Source organism: Podarcis tiliguerta, assembly GCF_965153285.1.
Source record: "Podarcis tiliguerta genome assembly, chromosome: 2".
Lineage (NCBI taxonomy): Eukaryota > Metazoa > Chordata > Lepidosauria > Squamata > Lacertidae > Podarcis > Podarcis tiliguerta.
This window is the reverse complement of record NC_139535.1, coordinates 118,491,278-118,511,307: the sequence shown is the minus strand read 5'-3', so window position 1 is coordinate 118,511,307 and position 20,030 is coordinate 118,491,278. Positions and strand designations below refer to the sequence as shown.

Here is a 20,030-nt window from a genome sequence, read left to right as displayed (position 1 = left end):
TTTCACCCATTTCTCATCCTTCAAGTTTCTAGCTCTCTTCACTGCAAAGATATGCTTCAAAGCATTTGGGCAATGCTGGGTCTCCAAAGCTTAGAGATGTTGCGCAATACTATTTCCAGTTGACAGCGCTTGAGCATCTGTGCCTCATGTCTGACCATGATTAACAGATGCAGAATACTTATTGTTTTAATGAAAATTAATCATTGATTGTTTATTATTGGAATAGGATGCATGCTTCCGCTGATGTAAACCTTGTAATTAGGCTGCAGCTTATGCAGTTACCTTGGAGTAAGCCCCATTAAATACCATGGAATGGACTTTTGTGTAGGCACACAGAGGATTGCATAGTCTTATTACAGAATGATGATTATATGTTATGGTCAAGGAAATATTTGCATTCATGTGACTGTAATTACCTGTACATGCCATCATTAAAGTAAAATGGTTACTCAGTTTCAGAATAAATTAAAATAGAACAGAGAAACATGAATTATGCAAAATAATGGAAGAACAACAATAAAGTAGACACAATTGGATTCAGATAATTTATATCACAGAATTTCCTTGGAACGAATATGTTGCTTTAAAGAAGGGAGAAGGAAGGGCATTGTATACGCAGCCCTCCACATCAGCCCAACAAGGTGAATCTGATAAAATTGCAAAGCAACTTATGGTGTATTCAAATTGCAGCTTAGTACTGTCATATCTTGAAGTATATCACTTGGATTCCTCAAACCAGCTTTCAGTTCTTACTAATGTGTAGAAAGGAGATTGACTTTTGTTTATAGAGCCAAGAATGGTGATAGTGTGGCTATTCCAGTTTAATTAAACCGGAGTAAAATATTGTGATTTTGTTTAAGTTGCTCTTAAGCATACCCAGATGACTATTTCTCTTCAAAGCAGTTATTTACAAGAATGGTAAGGTTGCAAGACCCCTAAAAGGCCACCTAGTTTATCCCCCTGCCGTGAGTCAGAACTCGCCATCCACCAGCATCCCACAAGAAAAGCAAACTACGCCATTCAGACCACAAGGCGAGCAGAACACATCTCTTGCAGAAAGCTGATTACAGAGTGAAATAGCTTGGCACAGTGAGCCAAGTTTAAAAAACAAAGCATACAGGGGCACTGCCAAACTGACCTGGGGAGAAATTCCTGTCATCCCCAATGTATTTGTCTGCTTGCTTCTATGTATACATTTAGATGTCTTTTTTCTGCCAGGGGCACTCAAATCAATTTACAATGAATCCGTCAAAAAAACACACCAACCCCCCCCCCACACACACCTGAAAGCCATTGTAACAAAAGTTCAGCCTCCAGCAAAGTCATAGGAGTAGTAGCTAAAACAAATAAGCAATAATAAAAGCACCACTGGAAGCCAACTAAATCATAGAATTATAGTTGGAGGGGGAGGCAGAGGACATCTAGTCCAACCCCCTGCAGTGCAGGACTCATTTGCCCAACATGGGGCTTGAACCCACAGCCTTGAGATTAAGAGTCTCGTGCTCTACCAACTGAGCTATCCCAGCACTAATGGTTTTTGTTTTTTTAAGATATATATTGTAAGGGGTAAACTACATGCTGCAGAGAATGTGGTGCTGCAACTGATAATGCCTGGTATAGACTCCCAGCATTATCTCACTGTGATTTCTCTCTTGCTTGTGGTGATGGGAAAATAGCTTTGTAATGACCATGTGTAAGTTGAACAAGATGATTTAGAAAGGGGAGGAGACTCTTCCCCATTCTGCCATTTTCAGCATAGGCTGCCTTAAACTGTGCAAGACAATTGGTCCATCAACACTGACTGCCAATGACTCTCTGGGGGTTCAGATGAGGAGTTCCCCCCCCAGCCCCACCTGAAAATGCTGGGGATTGAACTCGGGACCTGCTATGTGGAAGGCAAACGCTCTAGCACTTAGCTGTGGCCCTTTCCAATCGAGCCCTCACTCATTTTAATGTGCAGTTCAGCTGGAAAGTGTTCATCAGGGCAGGGGCATTGTGCGGGGAGGACCAGGGGGGCTGTAGCCCCAGACACATGGCTTTAATGGGACATGAACCAGGTGCCCCCCACAGGGATCTCCCCCCTGCTTGCCACTGGTGGTCCTTGGGCCTCAGGGCCCAGCCTTGCTGGTGTACCCCTTGTTCCCTTGCCAAGGGTCGCGTTGGCCAGCCGCATGGACAGGTGGGCAGGCAGTGCAGTGCAGCCCTGTGAACTGTGTGCCCTGCGCCTGGCAGCAGCAGCAAGGGTTTGGCTGGTGCAGTGGGCTTTGTTCACCTTCCACGCCCAGCCCCTGGTCACTTTCAAGGTGAACATGTGCATCTGCTCTTCACCCTAATTTCAGTTAGCGAGGGAAATCACTGCTATCTTCCGTCCATGTAGTTGAGATTATACATTCCAAATGAGTGTAGGTATTTCTTCCACGTTCCAGCAGAACACTGAACATTGACCTGGCACCCGCCATTCCAGGAAGAATGATCTAATGGACCCTTAGCATGCACATTCCTTCTATCTGTAGAGGATTAGGCTGGGCCTGCAGCTTATGGAGGAATGTTCAGCAAAGTTCTGCGTATGTCACAAAAGTTCATTGCAGTCGTTGGACTTTTTTTTGGGGGGGGGTGTCCTCCCCAAAGGAGTGGACTGATTTTTATTCATGTTCTTCAGTTCCAACTCTACAGTTCTTTGATTCTATAATTCTATGATTCTGAGAGTCTGGGCCTTACACGCTCACAGAAATGCTCTCCTTCCCAGCAGGTATGTCTGAATGTGGTTAATTCGTATAAAGATGGTCTTGCTGGATCAGATCCATTTCTAATTAGTTGAGAGCTGCAACAGTTTAACTTGCTTGGAAGTAAGTGTCATTGAGTTCTGCGGTGCTTACTTCCTTGTAAGAGGGTGTAGCTTTACAACCTTAGTTGGTTAGATCAACCAATTCTAAAAGAATATTTTCATTAACTAAAGAAGATGCTACCCTTTGCTTACAATGAAGTGAATTATTTGTTAATATACGTAATACGTATAAAAACTGCAGATGTCAGATACTATCTTAAGAGGCTTTCCCCCACTAATAAAAAAGGAAAAGGTACCCCTGCCCGTACGGGCCAGTCTTGACAGACTCTAGGGTTGTGCGCCCATCTCACTCAAAGAGGCTGGGGGCCAGCGCTGTCCGAAGACACTTCCGGGTCACGTGGCCAGCGTGACACCGCTGCTCTGGCGAGCCAGAGCCGCACACGGAAACGCCGTTTACCTTCCCGCTAGTAAGCGGTCCCTATTTATCTACTTGCACCCGAGCGTGCTTTCGAACTGCTAGGTTGGCAGGCGCTGGGACCGAACAACGGGAGCGCACCCCGCCGCGGGGATTCGAACCGCCGACCTTTCGATCGGCAAGCCCTAGGTGCTGAGGCTTTAACCCACAGCGCCACGCGCGTCCCCTTCCCCCACTAATACATTCATTTTAATGCACAATTTCTCCTAACATATGCATTTTGTACATAGTACGTAGCAGAATTTGTAGAAGTGCTAATTTCGAAGAATAGCTGTGTTCATGCATTATTTCGGGAAGTGTGAATTATTTAGCTTTGCATTAAAAAATGAACCAACAATATTTGCATGGAGGTTATATGAGCCAGCCATCAAGTGATTGTTATCTTGCACCTTCCACTTTAGTCTTCTGACACTTCTTTCAGTAAAAAAAAGTCCTATGTATTTATTTATTGGATATGGGTTTGTTGTGCAAGAGCACACTGTTTTGTTTTGCAAAGGGTGTATGCCAACATCTACCTGAATGTGTAAGGAATTAGTGCAGAAGTGTGGCAGTGAGTGTGAGTTGTGCCTGTTTCTAGTGGCGGCTAGTAGGGTGGAAGGCCAGCAGACTAACAGTAGGTGGAGCCAGCCAACTAGGAGACAACTAGGTCTAGACAGAGACAACTAGGTCTAGCTTTGGTCCCATCTTCCTCCCTGCTGAGTTCTACAAGGCCAAGACTGAGACTGAGGAGGAGGAGGATGAAACTGGCAGCCATAACCACCCCCTGGACTGGATGTAAGTAAGAAGGCAGGTGGGCACGTGCTGAGAGGAGACTGAGGTTGGTGGGGCAGTGCCCCCCTTGCCCAAATGAACCAGCCCTCACTGCCTTTTGCATTGTAACATGTCTGCATTTTAGTACCTTCAATAGCAGCACAGCTGTTCTCTTCACATCTTTACATTGTGGCTTCACAGAAATATGTCCATGGTATCTGTTTGTGCAATGAACAGATATTTTTATTTTAGTGATCCCCCATACTAAATCCCTGACCCTGTGTTTGTCATTTCAGCCTGGGAAGGTGTCAGAGCCTCACACCTTCAAAGAGAAAGTATTTAAGAAGAAGAAAAAGGCCTGTGTTGTGTGCAAGGAATCCATTGAGTCCCAGGGTCTTGTTTGTAAAGGTAAGAGCTGTCCAGATATAGTCCTTATCTTTCATAGGGGAGAAGCAAAAGGCCCAGTCAATACGAATAATTCTTCATTTATTTAAAAAACACAGAAGCCAGGGTTGTCATTCAGCTAACAAGAGCATCCAGGACAGCAGAATTAAAAGGAAGCCACGTGGCAATTAAATAACCACACAGTGCTCTTCAATGTGCTTTACTGTTGTACCATATGCCTTATTGCTAATTGCACATCAGAAAGAGTCCATCTTTAAGGTTACAAGGTGTGCGTCTGGAATAGCTTTTCTCTGTGGTTTTTTTCTTGCAGTGTGCAAAGTGGCAAGCCACAAGAAATGTGAAGCCAAGGTAAGCGCAAAGAGGAGTTTGGTAGAAAAAATAGGGGGCACGGTGCTGTTTAGTGGCATATAATAATCACTTCAGTTTGCATTCTGTGCACATAGATGCGTGTTCCTTGGGAGTTTTATAAGCCTACCCCACCCCACCCCAAAGGCCCCTTCAAGTGTGCGAAGGAGCAGCAGCAGCAGCAACTCCCACAGCCCGACATTCCATTCCATTCCTTGCTATGTGTGGGTCTTGTTAGCTTAGTGCTGGCGAGTGCATGCCTCCTCTATGAGGTCACCACTCTGTCCTGTGTTTTGACTGTTTGGTGTCAAAATGCCCTGTTTTATAATGGAAACATGGTGCCTTTGCCTGCACTTGTGAAATGTCAGCCACCTGGGTGGAAAGATCTGAACCATTTTGGGGTTGCTGTTCCCAGTTTGAAGGATGGTATCCTCATAATCACCATTCTTTATATAGCACCAGCCATATTCATGGTGCTTTACAGAGCACAAGAGGGCAAGTCCCTGCCCTGAGGAGCTTCCAACCTGAAACTGACACACAGGAAGCAGAACCAGAAGGGGGTCGGGTAGGCAGAGTTAAAACAAGGTAGGAATCTGTGGTTGTTTCCGTTCTATGTGCTTAGGGTTGGTTTAAGGCGGGGTTGAGGAGTCTGTGGCCCGTGGGCTAATTGTGACCCTCCAGCCGTATGGGGCTGTCAGGAATCTCCCTGTGTCACACCCTTCTCTGGCCTTGCTCCCCAGCAATGCCACGTTGCAATCAGTGGCGTAGCGAAGTGTACCCAGTGCGGTAAATTTCTTGTCACCTGCCCCCGCATTGAAATTATTAAAAGAAGGAAAAATAAGATGCTTACAGGTGCAAGTGTTATTTTCTGGTTTATTTGCTTAACATTGTGAGCATAAGCACTTAAAACCATTTTCTTCCCAACTTTGTTCTCTGCAAATTTTGAAATCACATCATCAAAATCAATTCCTTCTGCTACTTTGTTTTCAGTTGACAAGATAGCCAAGCCAGAGAGCCGAGCTTGACACATAATGGACCTAAGATAACTCTTGATTAATTTTAGTTTTGAAAAACTCCTCTCACATGATGTCTAGCAACGTAAACCGAATTTTAGAATAACTATTCAGAGATTTGAAATAAGGCTCAAAGCAAACAGGAAATTGCCCTAAAAATGGCAATATAGACATATATTTGTGTTTACCTTTTAGGCTGTGTCCCTGTTTCAGCAATGCACATAAGCCTCTAGTAAAAATATCATTTATGGAAATAGCAGGAGTTATATAATCAGGTCTTACTCAAAAATGTCAGGAAGGTACTTTGCAACTACTCACTTTTAACCTAGGATTGCATCCTCTGCAGGGAGATAGAGCGGCTTCAAGCCTATCTGCCTAATGATAGAACCGCCTTGTGCTAGTTCATGTCACCCTGAACAGCAGCTGCACCTTGTGTTCATTGATCTGGTGCTGAAACCCACAAAGTACTTAGTACTTAAGTCCTTAGCAAGTGAATATAAAGTAAAGCACCAGGGACTTCATGCCTCTGTAGACTAATTGTCAAACCCAAGGGGGGGAAAGTACTCTATACATTTACTTGAGAATTGCATGCCTAAGTACCTGTAGCATAATTGCTTCTAATTTCTATTTCTTATGAGGATGACTTTTCTCTATACTTTTCATACACGGCTATGCTGCCTCTACAATACAATACAAAAAAAATCACCTGTATAAACCTGTGCCAGGTCGTGTGTAGAACCTTGACCATTAACATAATTATTCATTATGTTATTCAAGACCCAACTATTCGAGACCCAACTATTCCTTCAAATATTTCTCGGTAGTGGCACCCGCCCTGTGGAATGCCCTCCCATCAGATGTCAAGGAAATGAACAACTATCTGACTTTTAAAAGACATCTGAAGGCAGCCCTGTTTAGGGAAGTTTTAAATGTTTGAAGTTTTATTCTGTTTTTAGTATTCTGTTGGGAGCTGCCCAGAGTTGGGCGGGGTATAAATAATAAAAGCATTATTATTATTATTATTATTATCATCATCATCATCATCATCATCATCATCATCAAAAAAATACTATTAATGACTCTATTGTTTCAATTCATTCTATGCTCCTTTGCATCCATGTTTCTAGCTTTCATTTCTCTCCTTTACTCTTTCCCTGCTCCGTATCATAAACCCAGATAGCATAACTGCATAGTTTCACATATATTTATTGATTGCATAGCATGTAATTAATCTATTGATCATTCACATTGTCAATTAATCTTGGCTCCGTTAGCCTATGTTTGCAACTAAGGCTGTAATCCACCTGTCCCATTCCGCTTGTCAGTGGGAGATGGAAAGCAGAGCTCACTCCATCAGCTCTGCTGTGACGGACCTAGCCATGGCTACTCCAAAAGCAGTTCCATTTAATTCAATGAGGTTTACTCACAGTTAAATGGGGTTGGGATTACAGTATAAGACTGCAATCCTATACCCACTTACTTTGAGGCACATCCAGCTGAACTTGGATGGGAATGAGTAGATGTGCATATATTTCACTGTAAAGTAGGATCTCTCTACAGTTGCAACCCTGCCTCCAGGTACTCAGGTATAGAACTCGTGCATAATTAAGGGCAGGATTGCAGCCACAGCTGTCACACAGAACTACCCCTGGGGATGCACACATGCCATGGTAATTTCTCTGCTCATAGAATCCTATCCCGAGAATGTTAGGCTACAGTCCTACACACACTTACACGGAAGTAAATCCTATTGAACTGAATGGAATTCCTGCTAAGGAAACATCTTCAAGAATGCACTAGTAGTTTCACTCAACATTGGCTGTGATGTGATCCACTTGTCCCGTGGATTTCAAATGACCAAAATGTAACTTTCTCCAAACTGGGGCCATAGAACTGCCACATATTAAATGTAATTAGTACCAACTCCTTCATGACAGGAACATTCACCTGCACCTACACACCCAACTCTACAGATCAGCCTTTCTCAACCTTGGGTTCCCAGATGTTGTTGGACACGCATTATCCTAGCTAGCAGGACCAGTGGTCAGGGAACCTTGTGGCAAGAAGCAGGGGGTGGGGTGGTTGGCGAGAGCTTTAAAATAAAGAGGTGCGTCTTGGCCATCAAAGATGACGGTCCCTATTCCACACAGAGGAGGGTTTGGGGGTGTTACAATCTGAAGGTGGGGGGGGGCACGGAAGGAGAGGAATCCAATGCAAGCATGAAAATGATGGCGTTGGAACTGACCTGTTTGTGTGTGTGTTTAGAGGAGGCATGGGTGGGAGCAGAATGGAGAAGATTGAGGGGAGGAGGATCAAAGCCCCGGCAGCTCCCACGTAGTTCAGTGCGCGTTGATTAAACACGCTCCATGGTGTGTAGGAGGAAACGGCATGAATGAACAGGGGAGGCAAAGAGGAAAAGGAAGGCGGCGGCAGCAGCCGCCGCTCACTTGCTTTGGTGCACAGGTGCGCAAGGCTGGATGGAGGAATCACTGCCCTCAGAAGTCCCTCAGAGCGACCTCTAGGGGCAGAGCCTCCTTAAAAGGGCAAACGGGATTCTCTGGGTCCCACCAGCCTTTATTTGTGCAAAAGGGGTTTGGGTTCAGCCGGCATTATGACACCCAGGGCAGACTGCACCCCACACCCCTTGGTTGCAATGCAAATGCAGCAATATTTATTTATCTGTTTCTTAAAATTTATATACCGCTTGATTGTAAAAATGAATCATGAATGCACTACAGTGGTACCTTGGGTTAAGAACTTAATTCGTTCTGGAGATCCGTTCTTAACCTGAAACTGTTCCTAACCTGAGGTACCACTTTAGCTAATGGGGTCTCCCTCTGCTGCCGCCGCGTGATTTCTGTTCTCATCCTGAAGCAAAGTTCTTAACCCAAGGTACTATTTCTGGGTTAGCAGAGTCTGTAACCTAAAGCGTCTGTAACCTGAAGCATCTGTAACCCGAGGTACCACTGTATTTATTTATTTATTTATTTTTAGTCTCAATGCCTTCATTTATTATCTTATTTTTACTTTTTTTAATATACATTTTTATTAATTTTTGCATATATTTTCCAAACAGAACATTTCATCTCATCTCATCTTATATAACATTTTGGGTATTTTAGCCTGAGACTTCCATCAACCATGTCTAATGATTTTCAGACCTCATCTCTTAATTTTACATTTGTTATCCTAACTATTACTTTAAATATAATCCATAACTTAAAATCCATTCTCATAAATCTTTTCTGCAGTATTTCATATCGTTCTCCTTACAAAACTTCTTGTAGTCCTACAAGCATAGTTGGTTGGTTACAATTGACTTTCAGATAACTAGTATATTTACTCCAATCTTTCAAGAATTTCTGGTCCTGCTGGTTTCAAATTCTCCCTGTCATCTTATCCAATTCTGCGTAGTCCATCAATTTCATCTGCCATCCCTCTTTGGTCGGTAGTTCTTCCTGCCTCTATTTCTGTGCCAATAATACTCACGCTGCAGTTTGTCGCATATAAAAACAGTTTTTTATCTTGTCTTTTAATGTCAGTGCCTACAATACTAAGTAAAAATGGTCCTGGGTTTTTATATAAATGTATATTTCAACATCTTTTTCATCTCATTATAAATCATTTCCCAGAAACCTTTCACTTTTTTACATTCCCTCCACAGATGATAAAAGTGCCTTCCTTTTCCTTACATTTCCAACATTTATTACTTATTTTATACATTTTAGCTAATTTCGCTGGTGTAATATACCATCTATACATCATTTTCATTACATTTTCTTTCAAAGAAGAAGAAGAAGAAGAGTTTGGATTTGATATCCCACCTTTCACTCCCCTTCAGGAGTCTCAAAGCGGCTAACATTCTCCTTTCCCTTCCTCCCCCACAACAAACACTCTGTGAGGTGAGTGGGGCTGAGAGACTTCAGAGAAGTGTGACTGGCCCAAGGTCACCCAGCAGCTGCAGGTGGAGGAGCGGAGACGCGAACCCGGTTCCCCAGATTACAAGACTACCGCTCTCAACCATTACACCACACTGGCACTACATGCAGTAAATTTTGTTCCTTCTTTCCATAATTTCTCCCAGTCTTTTAGCTGTATATTATAACCAAAGATGAATGCACTATTTTTAAGGCCATCTGCAGAGGCCCTTTGCCTCTCTAGACACAGTAGTACATGCTGCTTTCAGCCCCATTTCAAGCCCTGGAGCATCCCTGAGATCTGAGATGAAAAGGAAGTTGCCACGAATTGGAGATGGAGGCTTCCCCTGGCTCTGTGCTGTCCTTTTGTGACTTCTCTGTAGATGAATGTGCTCTCCAGCATGCCAGTGGAGGCTGCAGGAGTCGGGGAGTTGCTGAGGAAACACAGGTTCTGGCTTTGCGCAGCTTCTGGCTTGAGCCTGGCCAGCTTCCGGAGGGAAGTGTGGGGAAAGGGTCAGAAGGCCTGACCTGAAGAGGATCTCTTTGGGGTTGCATGGCTGCTTTTGAGCATAGCTGGAGCCTTTAGTTCTATGGACAGACCTACAGCTATGGAAAGAGAGAAATCTAAAAACAAAAGGGGGAAAAATTCTTTTAATGATCAAGTAGAGCAAATGCAAAAATGGCAAAAGATTAAGGTTTTCATTTGGGGGTGGCAGAGCCGGCTTTAGGAGATGAAATGGGCAGGGCAGGGCAGGGCCTTCTCTGTTGCAACACACATACACCCCAGTGGAATTAATGACGACTTGTTACTATAGATATTTAAAAAGTGATGTCAAGAGATCTCCCTCCCCTCTTTGGCTATGGTAGCAAATAGGGAACAGGGAGGGAGAGAACCCCTCTCCACTGCCCTCTGGCTATGCAGTCTGCTGGTCAAAGCCATAAACAGCTCCTCAAAAATTGAATGGGTTAAATTGATTTAGGAGAAGGGCTGCAGCTCAGTTGGTAGAGCATCTGCTTTGCTGCAGAAAGTCCCGGGTTCAAGTGCACAGCGTCTCCAGGCAGGGCTGGGGCAGACTCCATCTGCATCCTGGAGGGCCACTGCCAGTCAGTGAAGGCATGCTGAGCTAGATGCCGCAGTGGCAGCTTCCTATGTTCCTAAATCTTGCAGTCTTAAAAAGAAACGAAACCAAACATGTTTATTACTGACAGCATATAGAGTTCCCGCTTGGGCACCCAATCAGGCCCTGATCTGCTTAGCCTTAGCAAGGCTTCTTCATTGTGCACCTACTTTTCACTGGGGCGTCCACTGACGTCCTTTGTGGTTAGTTCCACCTTGGCCACACTCCTGTGCACCGTTATCCAGGCATGATGAGCCCTGGAGTCGGAACCTGCGACTCCTGTGAGATCCAGACCTCTGGCCCTTTAAGCCCGCACGGGGCCGCTCTTCTAAGTTGTGTAATTATGGAGCGGAGTTTGCCTTGGACCTGGGCCAAGGGCTGCAGCTGGAGGAGAAGCCACTTAACTCCAAGCTGCTGCTGTTCTGGGACTAGTCCTCCCCCCACTCCCCTTTTCTAAATAGCGGGATCAGTGGCCGTTTCTGCAAACACAGCTCTGCTCTCAGGAAAGACACGACAGCGAGTGGGAGAATGCGGGGAAGGGAGGAGGACAGCTAGGAGGCTGGAGGGTTGAGCAGGCTTAGTCCCTCATCCATGGGACAGCTGGGGCCTCTGGTTTCCTCCGTGTTGCTGGTGCCTCTTTTGGGAGGCTCCCTGTTGGGCAGAGAGAGAGAGAGAAGGAAAGCCGGCACCGATCGCTGGATTGCAAGCAGGGAGAAGAGCTGCCGCAGCAGACCTAGTGTAGAATTGGTATCTTCCAACAGGTGGGCTGGAGGCGTGCACGGTTCTGCTAGCAGAGGTGTGTGTTCTTCCCTCGCCACAAGGGGGCAGCAGTCCCCGGAAGGAGCGCTGGTCAGTGGACACTGCTTCAGGTGAGGGATTAAGGATGAAAAGGTGGGTAGAAACCCCCATTGCGGCCGAAGGGACCACACTTATTTATTGTTCTTTATTATGTTGTTATTTATTTATGCATTACATTTATTCATTTACTTGTTATGCTGTATTCATTAATTAAGCTATACACCGCCCATTGACCAGGTTTGAGCCACGATAGGTAAATGGGAGGCATTTGCTATATTCTTTTGTTTATTATGGGTAGGATTCAACTCACCAGCCCCAGGAGCGGAAGCTGCAACAGGACTTCCTTGGGGATTTTGCCCCCTGTGCAGCCCGTGCTTGGTGGGAGGGGGTGTTGAGAGAACCCCCAGAACAGCAGGCGGGGGGGGGGGGGAGGGATTTGCTCTGTCTGGCAAGCTGAAACGTTTGCCCTGATGGAACGATTGTCACAAAGCTGCCTTGAATTCCTCCCTGTGTTTATATCCTGCCATTCCTCGGGGTGACCCAAAATGGCATTTGTGGTTCTTCGATGACCCCTCTTTGTCGCATCCTCGCAATAACCCTGAGAGATGGGTTAGGCTGAGAGAGAGTGTGTGTGTCACAGGGCCAAGGTCTCTCAGCGAGCTTTGTGGCTGAGAAGAGGTGTGAACCTGGGTCTCCAGAGTCCTAGCTCAATGCTCAAACCACTACACCATCTTGGGCACCAGATGCTGGGGATAAGCAAGGAGAGAAGGCCACTCTTGCCTTCATGGCCTGTGGCCTTCCAGATATGTCTGTCTACTGCTGGAGACAGATTGCTGGACTAGGTGAACTTTGGTTTGGATTCAGTAAGGGAGTCCTGACATTAGTATTCATAAGGTGCAGGGCAGTTTACAACCACAGTGTACATTGGGTTGGATCCAGACTTTGCCTCCTGTGAAAGCAAGGGCACTTTCCAGTCACGGAAGAATCCTACTGGCAGAACACGGAAGGAGCTGATTTTTGCTGAATGTCCTCTTCTCCTGAAGCCTGCTTTTTCTCCTGAAATTCGGCTTTGGAGGGGGGGGGTGGCTCTAGAGAGTGTGGGTCTCCCCCCTTTTTTTTCTTTCTTTCTCTCTCTCTTTCTTTCTTTCTTTTGGAGGAGAAGACATTCTCAGCTGCTCGGAAGCAACCTCTGTTTTCCCCTCCTATGTTGCTGGCCTGTAGCTCCAGCCTGCATGGCCGACAGTCAAGGTTGATGCAAGTCATAACCCAACATTTGGACAGCACCAAGTTGCGGGTGGTTGTTCTAAGCAGACCTGAGAAGTGGGGTATGAAATGCATAGCTCTTGAAAAGAAAAGTTCGTAAGTTTTTACCTCTGCTGTTTATTTGGAGTCTCTCCTTCTTCTCTCTTTAAGTTGCCCAAGATTCCCCAGCGGCATATGGCTTAGATCTTGCGTGACTCGTCCAGAGCAATTTGTTCTGCAGCCTCCTCCCTGGAATCTCTCCCCCTCCGCCGTTCCCCTAGTGGGGAGAGTTTCATCCTTGGACTCTGGCTGGCGGGAGGCCATTCAGGGGAGGCATCAGGGACAGTAAGAAGGCTGCCCTGCAAATCCCTTTGGTGGGCTTTCCTCGCACACAGGGCCTGACAGATTAACGTACTTGGAGGTGGTGTGGATTTCCACCCCTCCTGCAAGCCACAATGCCCTTTTTGTCTTCCCTTATGTCATGTTTTGCCTTCCCCTATAGCGAGTGGATTGGCTTGCATCCAAAAGTCATCTGGAACTGCTTTGCCCTTGTGAGCTCATGAGAGGTACCGCCTTGCCGGATCAGACCAAAAGCTGCATCTGTCAGCCTCTGGAGAGGGTGAGCAGAGTGGGTGGGGCACATTTTTTGAATGCTTCCCGAGCTAGCGAAAACAAAAACTCCCTACCAGTAGAAAAGCAGTGCATCAGGAAGATGGGATCAAGCTCAGCCTGCGCCTTCCTGCGCTGATTTTCTGCATGCAGGGAGATTTTTGTTTTAATTAACTTACTTTAATTTAAAATACTCACGTAAGCCTTCCCATCACAGCTTACTAAAGGTGATTTAAAGAAAAGGAAAAATACACTTCAACAGGAAAATGGCCACAACTTAAAACTCAGCTTGCAGTTCTTTCAATTGAAACCATCAATTAACTAATCAAAGGTCCTTTTAAAAAGTTGATAAAGATGGGGCTATACGTACTTCTTCTGGGGGAGAGTTCCAAGAATTCAAGGCCACTATGGCAAAGAACCTCATGCCTGTCAGCCTGACGGAGGGATTGAAAGCAGAGCCTCAGAAGCCGTCTCAAGGCCTGGGCAGGTTCACGTGGCTGCAAGCCGCCCTTCAAGCAACCCGTTTCCAAACCCTTTATGCCACGGGCAGGGAAACTTTCAGCCACATGTCAGTGGTGGGTGGAGCAGGGGTGCAAATTTTACCTTTGTCCAGTAGGCACGCTCCCACACACCCCTCTCTGTCCAGGCAGACTAAGGGCATTTTCAGAGTCCCAGGACATGTTCCAGCCAACCAAAAACACTTGGGCCAGTGACGGGTGTGGCCTGGGGAGCATTCTGAGAGCCAGCTAGAGTGGCCTCAAGGTCCACATTTGGGCCCCAGGCCTGAGATTCCCCTCCCCAAGTTTATGGCTTCAAAGAGGGAGCCTAGAGCTTTCAATCAAACCTTTTATATTCCTTTAATGTAGAGGAGCATCAAAAATGTGATCCCCTGCAACCGCTCTAGTATCACCTCCTTCATGCAGAGGTCCTTAGAAGAGGCATAGGGAAGGCTGAGATCCAAGGCAGCCCAGGTTTGAAGACTGATGCATAAATGGACCAGGCTAAGCTCCTTTCCTGCTCTGTGCCTCACCCCCCACCCCCCACCCCCGCTGCTGTCTGTGGCATCTGGAAGGAGGGGAGTACAAAGCCCCCACCCCTCCAAGCTCAGAGGCCTGTCTATCCTTTGCAGATGTGCCATAAAAATGCAATGTCTTCCTTTTGCTAAGAAGCAGCCCAGCTCATCAGGCCGTGAGGCCTGCTAGCTGTGCAGTTGGCCTGTTGAGATGTACAGCCTAGACTTCCTCCTAGAGTTTCCCACATCCTGGAGACCTCCCCTCTGCCTCCCATGGGCTGGTCCAGATGTTTTCCCAGGCCAGGGCTTGCTGGAGGGATCAAGCCAGAGGGCTTGGGAGGGGGAGGCAAGAAGCTTCCTCCAGAACAGTGCGTGTGTGTGCGTGCACACACACACACACACACACATCTGCTCCACATCCCAAAAGTTTCCCACAACCGAACCGCAGGAGAACATTAAAGATTGGAGGCCGTTTGTGTCTGAGAGAGGGCATGTGCATGTGGGGCAGGGTGTGGCGATGAGCAGCGGAGGGAACCCCAGACTCAAGACCCGAGTGCATTTGCAGAAAGTGGGAGAAAGCTTGAATATGAGTAGTAAATGGGTGGTGAATTATCCTGAGTTCTTTTCGACTACTCAGGCTACCACATCCCTTTAACCTGCTTCCAGTGGGTCAATGCATGCATTAATTGTGTCCTTTTGAAACTGCAATACTGAGGTTTCAATCTCATGCACGCATGCTTAGGACCAAGGGTGCCAACTTGCCCCCCACATTGCGGAGGCCCGGCGTCATGTGATGTCATATTCACATCATGCGCAATGGGGGGGTGGTGAACCAGGCGTTTACTAGCCTGCTGGCCCACACGTTTCTCTGTTAAAAATCATGTGTGGCTGAAAGCAAAGACACACTTTTTAAAAAGCTTTGGATACTAGGAAGCTATTTCCAGCCATCTTGGTGATGACTATTTATAGGTCTGCCTGCGAGTAAAAATTACATTTGTTGGACTTCGTTCTGAGGGCCAAATTAGACATGACATGCCCAACGTTTTCCCCTCCGTGGCTAATCATAGTTCCAAAGTATGTGTGTGTGATTTGGATCTGGGCCACGGCAGGGGAGCAAGCATTTGATGATCCCCTCATGCCCTCCTCCATTATGTTGATCTAACCCTGTGGCTGCTTCTAGCAATCAAAAAAGGTAACTGGAGATGCATTCCTGTGGCTCTGCTGTTAATTTCTCCCCTTTCTATGCCTACATGTATTCTTATTAGTAGCAGCATTTGGTGGTATTCAGCTCCCGTGTCGCATTAGTGCAAGGATTTCCACATGCACTATAGGACTCCCCCCACTTCCCCCACATGTACCCCAGAAACACCTAGGACAGATTTAAGGGGAGAACAGGAAGGAGAGGGAGAGAATAGTCTATTGCACAAGCAGAAATCCTTGTGCTGACAGAATGTTCACCTAGCACTGTGTTTAATGTATTTTTACATGCCCGAAGGGGGCAATGACAATAAAGATATTATTATTATTATTATTATTATTATTATTATTATTATTATTATTATTATTCTTTTGTTGGAAGCTGCCCAGAGTGACTGGGGAAACCCAGCCAGATGGGTGGGGTAGAAATAGTAAATTATTATCTTTTATTATTATTATTATTATTATTATTATTATTATTATTATGGATACTTAGAATCATAGAATTTGAGGGAAGGGCCCAAAGCCTACCCCCTGCAATGCAGGAATTTCAACTAAAGAACCCCTAACAGATGTCCATCTAAGTTGTTTATATTGTTATTAGTATTGAATCACTTTTCACATAAATCTCAATCTTGCAAACGATGCAAATAATTACCCAAAGCAGAGACCTAAAGAAAAGTATTCAATTGTTCCTGGAAATGTGTCTGTCAAATCTGAAGAGGAATGCTGTTCCACAAAATGGGCAGCCAAACTGAAAGCCTTGCTCCAAGTTGTTGTGGAGCATCTGATGGATTCAAGTTCCTGAAAGCTTTTCCTTAAGTTGGGGCTTATCCACACTTCCTCTCATTCTGCTGGGAGAAATCGCTCTTTGAGCTCAGCTGGAGCAAATGACAAATTGATTGCCATTTGTTCCGATCTACCCTAAGAGTGGGTTTTAACTTGGAAAGGAAGGGGGCAAAGGGTAGACCACTAGGACCTGTGTCTAGAAAGTGCTTTCCAGGCATGACACAAGCAGAAGTTTGGATGAGCCCTTAGTCTTTTAAGCTGCTACAAGATTCTCCTTGTTTTGACTATTAAGCTTTTCTCCTGTTTCCTGCTCTTGACTTCACTTCCCATCAATAATGGTGTAAAACATTATTTCAGAAGGTGTGGGGAAGGGGAAGAGGGGCGGATTATGAGTCATTGAGTCCTAGGTCTCTTATTCCAAGTCATAATCCTTACCCCTTTTTTCAGCCCCTGAAGATGACTGTAAGAGAGCAGGGGTGGGGAAATGGATCCCTTCCTCCCTCTCTCCCTGTAGGCCAAGTTTGACAGTTGGTAGCAGTCACCTAAATGATAAAATTCCACAAGAATGCAGCAAATACATAAAAATCCAAAAACTGCATTCATTCCTTCAGTGCAAAGAATGTGCAACAGAACTATTCCTCACTCTCCACGGTTTGCCTGCACCCTGTACCTTCCTCAAATCTGCTCAGGAAGGTTGTGGAGGGGAACTCAGAGAAGATTAAGTGTGTGCGATGGGAAAACTCCATTGCACAAGCATAAACCCTTGCTCTCACTGAACAACTTTTACTTAGAGCTACATTGGATTCAACCCATAATTCACAGCCCTGTAATTTCTGGAACTGAGATTTGAAAGTGATAGGACTACGCTATTCAACTCTGGTTCCATTTTGAATGTTAACCCAGCTGTGAACCACCAAGAGGGTGCGCAATCAGCTGTATAATTTTATCCCACCAGGTAGGTGTGTCCTACCCCCAGGATTGGAGATGCCTGCTCAGCCACAAAACAAAATCTGTATATTCAAAACTCCCAAGCTTTGCTTCAAGAGGCAATTTAGATGAAGGATAGGGAGAAAGGGTGGGGAATCCTCTTTCTGCCCCCAAAGGCAAGTCATTCAGAGGGCAACAGCTGGCAGGTCACAAGGACCTGCTTAGATTCAAAATGCTTATTGATTGTTTTTTGGAGTGCTAATAACAATCTGGCAAAAATTAAACTGCCCCCCCAACTCCCCCAGGCTTCAGAAGACAAGATATTCTCCATCCCACTTGGTGTTTGTTTGTTTCTTTAATTAAAGGCACAGGTCACAAAAGAATACCCTGCGTCATGTGCAACAGGCACCTCTTTTGTCTGTTTACTTAATTGCACCCTTGTTCACACACAGTGTAATTTCAGTTGTGTTGATAGTTGGTTTGACAAAGGCACGCTGACCTGCCGCTTTGCACCACATGATGGGACAGAGGCAGGAGTTGCTTTGACACCCAGACAAAACTACGTGGTTTGATTGAGCCCCACAGCTTTCCAGGTCTGAAAAAAACATAGGATTTTTTATTAAAAATAAAAATCTCATAAACTCAGTGGATAGAGCATGAGACTCTTAATCTCAGGGTTGTGGGTTTGAGCCCTAGAAAGATTCCAGCTTTGCAGGGGGTTGGACTAGATGACCCTTGGGGTTCCTTCTGACTTTACAGTTCCATTATTAGTATCATAGAATCATAGAATTGTAGGGCTGGAAGGAACCCTGAGGGCCTTCTAGTCCAGTCCCCTGCAATACCTCTTCCTCTTGCGCAGCACATTCTTGTGCAGAGGGATCGGTTTTGTCCTGCAAAGGAGACTTGGCCAACCAGAATCTTTGCCTGAATCTTTGTTTGGAAGTTGCTTTGGAAGTTTGATTGCAGTGCAACACGGGAGGGTCTGACTCTTACCTACCTAGTTTTCATGATGTAGCCCAGGAACAGAAATAAACTCTTCTTAGTCTGGAGTGTGACCAAGATGGGAGCAGGGAAGAGTTTGTTTTTGTAAGGGAGCTTCTTAAGGAAGGATGGTGGGCTCCAACATGTAAGCACAGGGTTCATGTGCGTAGTGGTAAAATCACCCTCCCCTTCCCCCCAAATGTAGCCGTTCCTTTCCTGTGTGTGACTCATGGAAAAACGTTACACATGTACACAAGGATCCCAGCTCCTGTTTGTCTAGGTAGGAAGGGGAATTCTTTTTCTGTCAAAGCCACATTGCTTATGGGGGCAATCCGTTGGGGGCTGCTAAGTTTATGTGGGCGTGACTGAATCCAGCAGTGGGCACAACCATAGCCCAAAGTGGGCATGGCCCCCTACTTTTCTTTTCTTTTCTTTTTCCTGACATCTCCTGTGCCCTCTCTCTCTCTCTCTCTCTCTCTCTCTCTCTCTCTCTCACACACACACACACACACACAGAGTTTCTGACACCCGCTTCATTCTCCCCATCCCAAGGGCTTCCTGCCTGTGGTATTTTGAAATTAGGTTGGAAGCCTAAGAGTCTGATCTGATTCTACATCATTTTGGTGATTTCATCACTAAGTGATTAATGATACGCTGTCACGAAGAGGGCAGCTGCATAAGGAAAAATAGATAAGGGGTATTTACAGTGCATGTTAAAAAGGATGCGGGTGGCACTGTGGGTTAAACCACAGAGCCTAGGGCTTGCCCATCAGAAGGGCAGCGATTTGAATCCCCGCGACGGGGTGAGCTCCCGTTGCTTGGTCCCTGCTCCTGCCACCCTAGCAGTTTGAAAGCACGTCAAAGTGCAAGTAGATAAATAGGTACTACTCCGGTGGGAAGGTAAACAGCGTTTCCGTGCACTGCTCTGGTTTTGCCAGAAGCGGCTTAGTCATGCTGGCCACATGACCTGGAAAAACTGTCTGCGGACAAACGCCGGCTCCCTCGGCCTTTAAAGCAAGATGAGCACGCAACCCCAGAGTCGTTCATGACTGGACTTAACTGTCAGGGGTCCTTTACCTTTATATTTACATGTTGCAACTCCAAAACTCAGTGCTCATACTAAAATTCGCAAGTTTAACAAAATGAACACACATAAGCCTATCCCTTCTGACAGTTCTGAACCTGGTCTTTAAAACTTTGCAGAACCTGTTTGGAACTTACAGCAAAGCATGGCAGTGTGGAGGGTGGAAAGGTTAAAATGAAAAGGCTGTGAGAGATGAGCTGGCGGCTCTCCCTTGCACGACACAAAGACTTTTCCTCCTACACACAACCTACGCATTACTCAAACAAGTCTTCAGAAGCAAGAGATCTAGGAACTTTCTTATATGATCCCATGGCAGAAGCTTGAGAATTTTAAGACTTCAAATGCTGTGACAGAATCTGTACAAAATTCTATATAGATGGTGTTTCATTTGCCTGTTTCGATAAGCAATTTGATTCAGTTTTGGAGATTAGTCATTGCTGATTTTACGAATGATGCTTACAGAACCTGTTGATTGAATTGTTCTTTGGGAGTTTCAAGGCTCTACTTTTTTTCCAGTTGCAGTTTACATACCCTTATTTTAATATGAAAGATGCCTTGGGTGAATTTTGATTTGGAGAGGTGG

The 20,030-nt window shown here is 45.6% G+C and overlaps 1 protein-coding gene across 6 annotated transcripts in view; it reads left to right on the top strand.

Annotated features, from left to right (window-relative positions):
- Positions 1-20,030, top strand: part of TNS2 (tensin 2) — a 134,590-nt gene that overhangs the window by 69,703 nt on the left and 44,857 nt on the right. For 4 of the 6 annotated variants that reach the window (XM_083428183.1, XM_083428182.1, XM_083428181.1 and 1 more), the window contains exons 2-3: positions 4,307-4,418; positions 4,726-4,763. In XM_083428183.1, the coding sequence (XP_083284309.1) occupies positions 4,307-4,418; positions 4,726-4,763 (150 nt within the window). Of the gene's footprint in view, positions 1-4,306; positions 4,419-4,725; positions 4,764-11,569; positions 11,678-20,030 lie in introns of all 6 variants that reach the window. The other 2 variants (XM_083428185.1, XM_083428186.1) reach the window with 1 other exon arrangement.